We start from the raw sequence: 13,614 nt of genomic DNA, 5'->3' as shown, positions 1-13,614 counted from the left end.
TCCATCCCCAAAGCAGATGAAGAATAGATTTAAGAGTAACCTTCAGCTTGAGCATTCTGAGTGTTAGATTGCTACTTTCATTTGTCCTTTGGCTGGAGTTAATTTTCTGCTGGGCAAAATGAAAGTTCCCGTTTTGAGCTTTCTAAAAAAATAAGTCAAACGCAATACACTTGGATTTAGATACATAATTGGCTGATATCAGCTAGCGCCAGGAGCATCAGGTCAGGATTTTTTTGCTCAAGCAAACCTGTTGTAGACACATGAGGTCCCTCCAGAGCAGCATTTGAGAGGCAAATTGTTCTATTTTTGGAAACAAAAAATGCTTTTTTGGTAAACATCCATTGGATGCAAAAATTAAAATTCTAGAATTGGCTGTACTAGTGGTTCATTATTTGATAACAGGAATTCAGAAACAAAAAGAACATCTGGGGATTCAGGTACTATTTCTTGGGAAGGGGTCTCTGTTGAATAAAGGCTACATTTCTTTTAAAAGCAGTACCTTAAATTTGATTATTCTTACAATTATTATTGTTGTTGTTAGATGCGAAGTTGTGTCCGACCCATCGTGACCCCATGGACAATGTTCCTCCAGGCTTTCCTATCCTCTACCATTCTCTGGAGTCCATTTATGCTCACGCCTACTGCTTCAGTGACTCCAATTATTAGGGGTTAGGAATCCACTAAATTCTTAAAAATGTAGATCATTTTTTTGTTTCTGTTCAGATTATGATATAAAAGCCATGACACCCAGTCTAATAAAGTTAGATTTTTCTATGTTAATATACTATCATGTCATCATAAACTGCACCAGCTGTACTTCTCTATGCAGCTATTGAAACGTACATACGATGCAGCCTTCCCAGTATCTACATTTCATTATCCAAGACTGTTACTCATGAACTTTCCTCACACAGTAGGAATTGAAGGTATTCAAACAGGTTTGGTAATTTCAATTTTTTTAATAGTGTTTTTCTGATGATAGATCTAGAAATTATAAACACAGTGGAAAGCAGGGATTGTAAAGCTCTTTGATTAAATATTGTGTCCCAAATACTTGTGCAGTTTGTGGCTATTGGAATGAATAAACAAATTGGATTTTTTCCCCCCAAGAAAACCCATGTTTGAAGCAAAAGCATAGCAGGGGAGGGGGAAGAACTGATTTAGAAAACTGCAAGACTGACTAGCCCTTGGTTCAGAATTTAGAACTTTAATTCCAGTTATACCACCAAATGTCTTGAGATTCTATACCATACAAGGCATGTACAAAAAGAGAAGGCCAAAGAGGCAGACTCAGAAGGAGAGACATCAAATACAATAGCATCAAATAATGATGGTTGAGGCCGACATAAGTGCAAGAACCAGAATTTTGTATTTTCCTCCGACATCCAAAGCGATGAAGTGAAGAGGAAAAAGATGCCATCGAAGTATAATTTAAATATATGCTAAATGTCATTTAGGTTTAAGCATACAGTATGTTATAAGTTAAATATTGCGTGCTGCATTAAAAATGGAGCAAGGGCAGATGTGGCAAGTTTGATAACAAGAATTCTCTTTGTGCCTTATGGGGTCCCTATGAGTTCATGTTTAATTTTTTTTGGTCTACTGCTATGAAAGGAAGTTTAAAATATCACTTGCTTTATTCAAGTAAACCACAATCTTTAGTAATAAATTTATATACTATAAGCTACTGATCATACTATCCTTTTGCATTACAACTTAACAAAATCATAGATCACTTTAAAGAGCTATGCTATTGATAATTAAAATTATCAAGCATTGTTAAGGACAATTCATCTAACCCTTTGAGAAGAAAAAGTTCATACTCTTCTCTGCTATTGCCCTGATAAAGACTAAAAAAATGTGCCTATTTAATAAACAAGGTTTGCTTGCAGGCAAACAAACTTAAATCCTTTTGCCTCTAGGGTATATGACATGCAATGCACACAAAAAAAATCCCGGTTTCAGTGTTTGGCATATCCAAATGACGCAGGAAAAATGGGCTGAAATCTTATTTCCAGTCATCCTTTGGCAATATTGGGCTAGATGGATCAATATTAATACAGATTTCTATGATGTTATTAATCACTGCCAAAAATAACCCTTAAATTGGAAGCTAATTTGTTCAGGCATTGTGCAAATTTTGCTATTCAGGCTAGAAAGTTGAGTTTCAAAACAAGAGGGATCATTATTTTATATTTGTAAAAATATACAATATTTTTACCACAGAGTACACCACGAAGTGGTAATGGTCTTGGAAGATGAACAGATGTCAATCAGTTGGGCAGTTGCTGCAGACTGATGATTTTAATTTAGTGACCAGTTCAGGAATTATTGCAACCAGTACTTAAAATGTCTTTTACTGAATGAAGAACAATTACCTTCTACATAATATATTGGATAGTCAATGAACCAGCTCAGTTTGTTCCCTTTTAAGACTGTGTTTTATGAAATACAAATGCAGAAGAAGAATGTGAGTGGGCAGAAGGGTAGGCTATATAATTTCCACGAGCACATTCCATGAGTGTGTAAATGTCTCCTTTGATGCCTTCTGCAAACACCTCACATTTTTAAAAATTCAGAAATATTTCTAGAAATGTTTGTTGATCCCATATCAGCATTCTAAGGTAAAGTAACAAAGGGTAACTGTGGTCCAATGCTTGAATTGGAAGTTTTCACTTTTCAGAGAAAAGAGAACGGCTAAGCTAAAATGGTATAAAAGGAGCAGCATTCTGACCAGTTTGCTTTCTGCTAAATTTTAACTAGGGAGTACTTACCATGAGGTCTCGAAATTCTTAGTATAGCTAATATACAGCTTAAAAAAATGCCCGATAGAAACAAATGGGTATGTTTTGAAAAAAGCAGTATAAAGAAAATCATACTTTCAGAAATTATTCGTCATTTGGGGTTTTCACTGTAGAACTTAGTATTTATAGCTCTTAAAATAGTGCCCACTTTCACAGAAACTCCCTCTTCCCAATCATTCATCAGTCTGACAAATAAGAGCTTTTATCCCTTTTAATAGCACAATAGTTTTAAAAGTCAACTGAAATGAAATTATCTAGTGTAAAATGTCAGTTCCAGAGAAAAACCAGAAAGAACCTGTTGAAATAAAACTTTGTAATCAGTACAGCAGCAACAAACAGCAGCAATCTATGTTTTAAGAGAATGAAACTCAAAACGTATCCAGAGGTAGTTGTGAATGAAGAAGGAAAACCTTGACAGACAATATATATTGGAAAAACAACTGTCAACTGCTAACTGTGCTATTTCCAAAGGAGAAAAATCACAAAAACCCAGAGAGACCATGAAGGGAGAGAATTTTGCCATCCTGCTTTCCTTGGTCATGGCAAAGTCTTGTTCAATGTAATTTCTGTGCAGAATGACTGAGCACCAAGTGAAAAACATTTCAGTTGTAAGCTCCATTTGTGCACTGGCAGCTGGGGACAGATGGAGATGGAAAAATAGAAAGGGGGGGGGGGGGAGAAAGGATCTCTGGTTATTGGGGAAAAGATGAGAATTTAGGTCAGATTCACCCCAAACACCTCAGCCTATGCAATTGTAACTGCTCTGGCTTTAAGGCAGCTGATTGGGGCAGGGCAGCATGTTGTCAACAAGAATACACAGACCCATTGCAAAGCACTAGATTATTGAACTACTGGGAATTGGGTGAAAAGGGTAGAATAACTTCCTCTCAATTATTCTTGCAAATACTTTACAGTAGGAAAAAATAATGTATCCATCCTTTTAATGTTGTGGCCTTTATCCCATTATACTCATTTCCCAGAAAAAAATAAAATCATCCCAATGCTCTCAAATCTTCCTCCTCGGCAAACTTTCTGCCAGTGCCAAGTTATCCTTTTGGAGAGTATTAATGGTCTCTCTGAAGTGGAAATTAGGATTGATAAGGAAGAACTAGGCTGTCCACTCTTTTCAACATGAATAAGTGGTCACTATAAAGATTTATAAACCCCTTTCTCGATAAGGAGTGTTCTGGAGAAATAGATCAAAAAACAGATATAATACAGAACTACATGAATTGGTAGGCTAAACTCTTAACCCTGTCAAATGAGAGGGGAAAACAAAATATAAAGTTCTCCCATTAAACATTACACATCAAATATGATGGTTGATCTGTTTTACACTGTACCCTAGTGTTGCTGTTTTGACTGTGGGAACATTGGAGAGATCAGGTCAGGAAAAGGGTGAGGATTCTTCGCTCTTTCCTCAGTCCCAAAACTTGACAAGAAATAGGAAAACTGAGCTGTGAGGTAGAATCAGTTGGCTATTCTCATTGTTCCTCTTCTGAAGATTCTTGAGAGATGTTGACCTCTTCTTCATCTTTCTCCTACACAGGAAGAAAATAGCATTGGGAAGATCTGCTGCAATATTGTTCTTATTTTAAGACTAATCCTTATACTGTAACAGGAGTGAGGAACACCATTCCTCATTGCTGCACAGAGGCAACTGATCCTCCTTCCTTATAGAGGGAGGAAGGTGGAAATCAAGCTTTGCTCTTCCCTTGTAATGCAGACCAGTATGCCCAAGCAAAACTCGTTCCTTTGTTAGCATTCTTTTGTTGTATAATGCCATCAACAAAGCACTTACAAAATGAAAAACATCCAAGTTCTAGAGTGTTTGCTTTTGAAGCCTATTCCTATTATAGATAATCCTTGACTTACGGTCACAACGGAGCCTGGAATTTCAGTTGTAAGTTGTTGCAGTTGTAAGTCAAGGCATCACATGACTGGAATCAATTTGATGACCATTTCAACTTCAGTTGAAAGCATGTCATTGTGACCATAAAACAATGTGATAAAGTGAACCACATTGTTAAATGAATCATGTGGTTATTAAACAAATCCATTCTTCCAAATGGGTATTTTTTGCCCAAAACTGGCAGAACTTATTGCATTTGTGGTCACCTGACCATGGGATACTGCAACTGATTGGAAATGTGAGCAAATTGCTATGCATCCAAAATGCTATCATGTGACTAGAGGGACATGGATGTAATGGCAGTTTCAATTCTGAGGATGAGTCATAAAGAGCTTTTTAAGAATTTGCTATAACTTTGAATGATTGTTAAATGACCAGCGGTTAAGTCGAGGACAGCTGTACGCCAGAACACAGGCAATTTATTTTATAACTGATTGGGATCATACACTGAAATCATCAATTTCACAGAATGTAGGACTCTGAAGTCATCTTAAAGATCATTAAGTTCAACCTTTTGTTCAATGCCAGATTTCCCTAAACTATCCTCACTAAGTGACCATCCAGTCTACATTTGAAAACCTCCAGCAAGGGGGAATCCATCACTGTTCTGGAGAAACAGTTCAACTGCATATAATTTGTTCCTTTTGGAAATTCCTCCTAACATTCAGAGTGAATATCCGTTCATTTAATTTCAACCCACTGATTCTCATCTTACTAGGATATCTGAAGTAGGTGTTTGATATATGTGTTCTGAAGTATGGTAGTCTTCAACTTACAGCCATTCATTTTGTGACTGTTCGAAGTGAAAAGTTACTTATGACTGTTTCACACTTAAACTGTTGCAGAAGCCCCATGATCATGTGATCAAAATTCATACGCTTGACAACTGGCATAGATTTATGACACTTGCAGTTTCCCAGGGTCATGTAATAACCTTTTGACAAGCAAAAACAATGGAGAAGCCTGATTCACATAACAACAACAACTTAACAACTGTGGGTTCATTTAACAATGGTGACAAGAAAGGTGGTAAAATGGGGCAAAACTAACTTAACAACTGTCTTCCTTGGCAATGTAAATTTTGGGCTCAATTATGGTGATAAATTGAGGATTTACCTGTATGCCTTTCCTCCCAGAGCTTGTTTTTAGACTCTTATTCTGATAGGTCTTTTCTGAAGCTACTCTAGCTTTTTTGTATCTCTGCCTAAGTGCAGGGCCTAGAACTGGACAAAAGTTATTCAAGAAAAACCTAACCAGCATAACACACAATGGAACTAATGAAACAAACCTAATGAGCGTATGGCTAGGAGGTTAGCATAAAATAATGTTCCCCTCAAACACCTAAGAAAGGGAACTGCTTCAAGCACAGAATTCATCTTGGACTTTTGAGCTGTCATATATTCAAGCTGCCACAAGAGGGGCAGAGCAGCATTAAAAACGAAACAAAAAACAGGTCCAATATTTAAGCTCCCTCTGCGGTCTCCTTAAAAGTTTATCCTACCCAGCAAGTAAATTCCTAATATCCACACTCTTCTAGGCCTAAATAAACAACTGTTTGTATATGAGGGGAAACATTTCTTCCTGGAGGTCTCTCTGGCCTGCTCTTTTAAAAATAAAACAAATGCTATTGGAATGAGATGAGTCATGCTTGAGTGCATGCGTGAGTCAGCAACCTTGACTTCCTTGTGTTTCATTCATAAAAACACACATTTAAACCACTGTGGAATGTGCCTGCCAAGTCTGTTCAGCAAGTTGTAGGGTAAGAGAGATCATTTAGCAAAGGAAGGAAATAATCAACTCTACTTAACCTCTCTCTTTGCTAAAAGAAGACACACGGTAAAGGCTTCAGTTCCACTCAAGTTGGAAAAAGATTTAACAAGCTCAAAAGAAGACGAGTGGAATGGATCATGAAACATTTGAAAGTTTGCAATTTAAATGAAAATATTATTTCAGTGGAATTTAATACATCATCCAGGTGATATTACAGATAGAGGCAGAGCAGATTAAATCTTAAATTAGTTAACAGTTCTTGGAAGTAACCCAATGTCAGTATTAGAGGAAATGACCATATTCTTTGGTTTACTATTTAATTTTCATGAATTGCCCTGCTGTAGTGATCTTCAAAGAATACTTTCCCTTAAGGAAGGGGCTTCAAAAATAACAGCATAATCTGTATATTTGAACTCATGTATATTCTGGCTGAATATCAATGTTAGCAGAAAGGCAAGCATAACGTAGCAAGTGTGACATTTAGCAATACCAGTAGTAATTGCTGCAGATAACATAAGGTTTCTTATTGCCAAACATCCAAGTTTTAAGAAATTAATGACAAAATATGCAATTTTATTAAAAAAAATGTAATTGTCTATGTCATGATTTTAAAGAAATGGTTTTTTAAGTGATCATTGCAAATCTGATTCTCCATTTTGGAAGACTGCCTGTCTGCTTATTAAGAAAGCTTGCAATTAGTTGTTTCTGGCAAGGATTTCTCCTTATATTTTGACAGATGGTGACAGATGTGAACTGCAAAGCCATCAGCCACTGATATTCAGACCAATATGGAGTCAGCAGCATGCGCTACGTTCTAAATTAATGGCACAACCTGTTTTGAATATTTTCAATTTGTTTGTAAGAATAAATGGGACTGTAACAAAAATATTTCTTATGTCCCCAACTTCTTCAATAAATGCTCCTTTCAAGGGCTCTACCCAGCCTGGAATCTTCTGCTGATATAGTTTAGCTTGTTTTAAAGGGAATCTATTCTCTTTATAGCTGGGCTACAAATGTAATGCCAATGTCCAGCATTCCTGGGCAAGATTCAGTAACAGTGATATCTGCCTATGTTTTCTCCACAACTCACCTCATCCCAGATAAATTTTCTACAGAGACCTGAAGAATGGAAGGCTAGTATTGGCAATGTCATTCTGAATGTGCCTGTGGATTTCTCTGTCCTACATGTTAAAATTGAGGAGGGAAATCCCCATCAAAATATATGGCAAGCATCCTATAAAGCAGATTATCAGCTTTCAATATTATGTTTATTTCTATGAATAGCTTAACCGGACATTCCCAAAAATAAAATACAAAAATATGAATACTGTATCTGAACTGAAGAGAAATGAGAATAGTTGGTATCTGCAGCTCAGACCTGTGCATGGAAACACGAACCCTGCCTAGAAATAACATAATAATAAACTGACGGACTACATCCTATGGGCTTACAAGTGTGATAAAAGCTTTTGTCTCAGTTTGTCTTGTGATAAATGACTGTTTTGTGGCAGGCCATATGCAATGAAGTGCTCTTTGTGATTGGGCAAACATCTTCCTTGACAGCCATTTTGTGAATCCCCCCACAACACAGTCTCAGAATATAAAAAATTTCCATTCTTTCGAAAATGGTTGATTTACTATTATTCCTGAGCACGAATTTGTGATATTTGACAAACTAATTTGGTAATTAATCTGGTACAAAGTATATTTAGGTTTCCCACTTTAATTTAACACGATGTCCTCTTTTCAATGTAGAATTTTATCTGGGCCCCTATAGGAAATTTAAAATAACCACCTGTAAGGTAAATCCCAACCTAGGTGAGTCACTGATTTAAAGGGACTTATCAAATATTTCTCCAAAGAACATCTAGCCTTTTGTGTTGTTGTAACTTTTATTATAAGATGTATAGAGATAAATGTTAAGAGTAAGATATACTTCTGTCTGCATGAAGAGGGTATAATGGAACATAATCATTATCAGAAAGAAAAAATAATCAGCAATTATAGCAAAGTCAGACAATCTTGCCTTGTAGTGTATAAAAGTAATGCTAAAGATTAGGATCAACAGGAAAACCTTACTTTGGGGGGTAAATTCTTGAATGCACACCAAAATCTCTTCAGGGATTATTAAAAAGAACAATTGCTTTAAGCAATCAAGGCCAGATGAAACTGACTGAAACTCACTCTGCAAGAATGCTGTAGTGGCAACACTAAATCTGTGCTAGTTAACAGAACAAGCCACTTCCTGTTACTCACTTCAGGGCAAGAAGGAATAATTATAAACTGAAACACAACATGTATAAAATGTTGAAAAGATAGGATAAAAAAATAAACCTCAGAAAACCTAAGCAATCAGATTTAGCTTTGATAGCCAACATACTCTTGAAATTTCCAAAAAAGAGCATTAAGTTTCTTTATGCTGCATCAATCATTTCAAAAACTCATCAGATCCATAAGAGAATTTCATCTCAATGGATACTATTATAGAAAGATTCAAAAATTGGAATAAACACAACACCTCTTATCATAGCATTTTTCACTTGACATGGTAAACCTGCCTCCTGTCGAACATTTTGGTAAAGTGGCTTGGAGAAGAATAAAAAACACTGTCAACTGATATTCTGAGATGATGGTACTAAAAGTTGGTGTCAGGGAATGATACCACCGATTTGTTCTTCAGAACTGGTCCCTATCCTATATGCACCATTTCCATCACCAGGTGCAAGCTCTACCAGAGTAAGCCAAAAAGTCTTTTCTGCCTAATAATGGTGAAAAAAAATCCATGATTATATTACATTTTACTAGTGGAAAAGCTAAGACAGAGTTTATAAAAGACTTGGGTCAGAAAATCCCATTAGCAAAATTCCAGATTTGTGAATAACAGCTATAAACAATACACAAACCTGCATATGACAAAATTAATTACATTCATCATATTCATCTCTCTTAATCCAATAATTTTCCCCATCCAGTGTAAACCCACTGGCTGCAAACAGGTTGAAATTCAAGAGGATAAGAGACTAAAATAACCCCTCTCTCCCTCCCCTCGTTTATATAGATACCTCTTTTCAAAATCAACTTACTGATTTTTTCGGTCGACCTCGAGGCTTCCTTCCAGGTGTTGTTACAGCAGCTTTCTGGAGAAGGCATAAAGATGAACTTTAAATGAAGACCAAAATTACAAGCTGAAACTCAGATTGGTTTTAAGACTGGTGAGTATTCCTTTATTAATTAAAAGGTTGTTGTGATATTGGACCGCTTTTGTTCAGGAGGAGTCCCTGAAAATCAATACCAGTAGCAGGCAATGTTTCTTTTAAAATAAAACATTTTAAAGGAAACCATTCATTTTAGAATAAGACTGTCTCAATTTAGCATCTTCCAGATGTGTAGGATGAACCCCATTACCACAATCTAAGAATAAGGACAAAGTTATAGATCCAGTGACTATTTGGTACAATTTTATATATGGTAGTATACTATATAAATACTAGAGCTTCGGCTATTAAGCGACATAAGACTTTAAATAAATAAAATAGATAACATATTTCTGGAAGGTACCTGACTGGGGAAGGCTATAGTAGACCAAAGCAAGCAATCTGTATTTCTGCTTGAGTTCAGGCACTCCATTTTGGGTTTTTTCCCCTTACAAAGTTAGATGTTCAACTTTGGAAATTACACTAGCAAACCTCAGGAACTACCACCTAATTCAACATCAAACATATTTTACTGTATTAGCTAGTAAACTACAATTTATAATGAACAAAGAATGACTTAATAGATGTTATGAAAATATTAGCATTCCTGTATATTATTCTCGATTATCTGGATGGACATTACAAAAAACATATTCAATGTATGAAATCAAAGTTACTTATGAAAAGACACTCTAGTGCTACTAATAAACTGGAAAATAATCCTTAAAATATTCCTGCTTTTAATTATATTAGAAACAACTTGCCATTAACACAAAGAAGCCAATAATGAAAGTGAAACAGAACAGTGTTGCTCAAGATAAGTCCTATCTATGATGTGATGTTTTTTCTTCATCTGAATACACATAATAATTTAATTTCTACAGCTGCTAAGCTAAATAAACAAAACCTGAAATGTGGGAGATACCACAAATACTCAAGATGATCTCAAAAATTAACCTTATAATCTGAGGATGTGACTCATACACTTGGGTTGGCAAAAATCTTTGGCCTTGGTCTTCTCTTTTGGCATCAAAGCCACTAGTCTCTCCCTTGTTATTCTTCACCATCATTGCCACTTTCAACAGGAGCCATCTGGGTTGTAGTACCATGACTCAGAGTATGCAGGATATGAGTCGTATATTTTCAAGAGAGGTTTGAAACCAAATACAAATACACAGTATTTATTAAACTTTCTACAAATCTCTTTCCTACTAAAATTCTTCCCTAGCATTGTTATATGCTAGGCAGGAGTCAGGAAGAGAACCAACATCTACCCTCTAACCATCATCTGACTGGCCTTTTAGATAGTTAGTAATCTGCCAGGTCTTTGCTTTTGGTTACAGCATCCCAAAACATTCTTACCCAGTCCCATTTTTCTGCTTTAATTGCAATAAGGCAAACTCTGGATGTGTAGTTCAAAGCAGAAGGTTATTCAAGTGTCAGATTATTCCACATGCCAAACATCTTGTCTGAAATAGTTTCAAACACCAGATGAGGAACTAGCAGGATCACTTGGATACTGGAGTAGAAAAGTGCTTTGGGAAGTAGTACCATTATTTCCATAGCACCTCGGTGATCCATTATTTTCATGGTATCTCGTTGCAATCCCATTTAACTATATAGAGGCAGCTGTAGGAGAAATTGTCAGGCCAAGAGCAAAAGCCTGGTCATCACAATATCCTGTACTTACTTCAGAGCATGGTTAGTGTAAATTTGCCTTAACATCTGTAATGGCTATTTTGGATTCAAAAGGCCCCAGGAACATACTTGCTCTGTATATTAACAGCAACAATGTTAAAGAGCTGGCTGCTAGGAGGAGGTTGCCCATTAGCAAAGGCTAAAAAATATTCCCACATGATGCTGAGTACTGTTGTATGTGAATATACCTAATGTTTTCTCCAAATCACAGAATAGGCTCAGTATGGTCACTTCAGAACCAGGAACAGAACATTTGTAATTCATATATTGGTAGGAACTGGAAGCATCTTTTTAATAAGGTCTTGCTCTTATTCTTGAAAAATAGAACACAATAACTGCAGGGAGCCAGATGCGTAACAAACAGAAGCAAATGTCTCCAGAACTTGGTACATGTTCTTTTCTTGCTACATTTTATAATTTGAACAGATGGAGAGAGGCTAAGCTGAGGTGTCCACTGAAATAACCTTGGCAGCTTGGCTGCCAAATCAGGATCAAGCATCTGTTGCTCCAAAGCATCTGGAACAATGAAGGTTCTTTTTTGGTATCCAGTTGAAAGACTTGGAGAGAGAGCGGGTGAAGAAAGACCAGGCCCTATATGGCTCAGGCCTAGTATTTCTGATTACATACTGCATATGTAAAAAACTGCCAAGTCATCAGCTCTGGGATCATTTATTCATTTCCTTGCTTTATTCCTAATCTTCACTCAGTTTCAGCCACACAGCACCTGATAGATACATCTTCCTAACCAGCATGTGAATGGCACAGTCAATGTGCCATTAAGGACTGGCAATTACTAATAGAAGAAGCTAGGAGGTCAAGGCCTCCATATTCAGAGGGATGGGAGTGAGAGAAGCTACCTAATCTAGCAAACTATAATCTTCCTTCTGTGTGAGTGAGTGGGACATATCTCTTTCTATTCTTTACAAATTTACGAACTCCAGCTGCTTGGAGAGACTTGCGCGCACGCGCGCGCGCGCACACACACACACACACACACACTCACAACCAAATGTCACCAGCTGTCCAGCTAATTCAAGTATCTTTTACTCAAAATCCTAGATTTGGATGTCAATAGAACTCCATTATTTGTTCTTTCCCCATAAACTCCAAAATAAACATATGCATATATACAAGCACAGCTTTTCTTTTGAAATAAGTTTTTCAATATTCACACAATCATAAAATGTGTTATACGGATTATAAGGATCACTTAGTGAAGTCCTTGCTCAATGTAGGAATCCACTACTATGGCATGCCTCTGCTTATGTTCTTACCATTAAGAAAGTTTTTGTGATATCTGCATTAAATCCACTTCCTTGTAATCGAAAAATCACTTTTTCTATTATCTTCTGGTTCAACACTTAATAAGCCTACCCAATTATTTTTTTTACAGTAACAGCTGTAGGTTTATATTTTGTTTTTCCTCCAAAAGCTTAGAAGAACACACTTAACATTTCTTCTTATTTTTCTCCACAATAACAATTCTGTGAGATATGCTGGACTGAGAGTGCATGACAAGTCATTCAGTAAACCTCCATGGATGAGGATGAACTAACCTCTCTATAGGTCTAACACTGCATCTTTGATGGTTATTCAGGCGGTCCTCATTTAATAATCACTTGTTCAGTGACAGTTCAAACTTCAGCAGGCAACTCTTTTTCTCTGTCTGCTCCATGACTCAGGGCCCTTACTTGATGGCCACCAATGGTAGTGCAATCGTTGTTCAAAGTAGTCATGTGGGCATTTTGCTTAATAACCGCTTTGCTCAACAACCAAATTCTGGCCTCAACTATTGTTGTTAAGCAAAGATTACCAGTATTGATGTAGCATTGAGACAACTGCTTTTTTTGCAGATTTCTCATGCTGTTGGCTCATTCTTAGTTAACAAGAGTGGTGAGGAAATTTGGAGATCCTCAGTACCGTTGTTTCCTAACATATGTATTCATATAGGTTTAAAGCAGATGTTATTTCAGAAAATGGTGTCTCTGTCATCTGAATATTTCACAGGATACTAGTAAAATTGATAAGAGAAAAACATATATAAGGCAGAATTCAGTATCAATAGAAGGGTGCTTCTTCCCACTCATATTTACAAATTCTACCTTTCAAAAACTTTCCAAATATTAGGGGACAAGACCCCATGGTACTTTAGGTCCTATTTTATTACCAGATGAAAAACCAGACCTAGAATTCTTATATTCTTCTTGTGCTATCCAGTTTTATCCTAGAACCTTCA

The 13,614-nt window shown here is 36.5% G+C and overlaps 1 protein-coding gene across 4 annotated transcripts in view; it reads right to left on the bottom strand.

Moving 5' to 3' along the window:
* Window positions 1-3,001: 3,001 nt before the first annotated feature.
* The window catches only part of HMGA1 (high mobility group AT-hook 1), a 31,589-nt gene continuing 20,976 nt past the window's right edge, over window positions 3,002-13,614 (bottom strand). For all 4 annotated transcript variants that reach the window (XM_058175563.1, XM_058175562.1, XM_058175560.1 and 1 more), the window contains 2 exons: window positions 9,570-9,623; window positions 3,002-4,345 (listed from right to left, as the gene is read on the bottom strand). In XM_058175563.1, coding sequence (XP_058031546.1) covers window positions 4,289-4,345; window positions 9,570-9,623 — 111 coding nt within the window. In that variant the 3' untranslated portion in view covers window positions 3,002-4,288. The remainder of the gene's footprint in view (window positions 4,346-9,569; window positions 9,624-13,614) is intronic.

The sequence above is a fragment of the Ahaetulla prasina genome, chromosome 3 (genome assembly GCF_028640845.1).
Source record: "Ahaetulla prasina isolate Xishuangbanna chromosome 3, ASM2864084v1, whole genome shotgun sequence".
Lineage (NCBI taxonomy): Eukaryota > Metazoa > Chordata > Lepidosauria > Squamata > Colubridae > Ahaetulla > Ahaetulla prasina.
The sequence above is the reverse complement of the archived record's forward strand: the minus strand, read 5'-3'. Positions and strand labels throughout refer to the sequence as shown.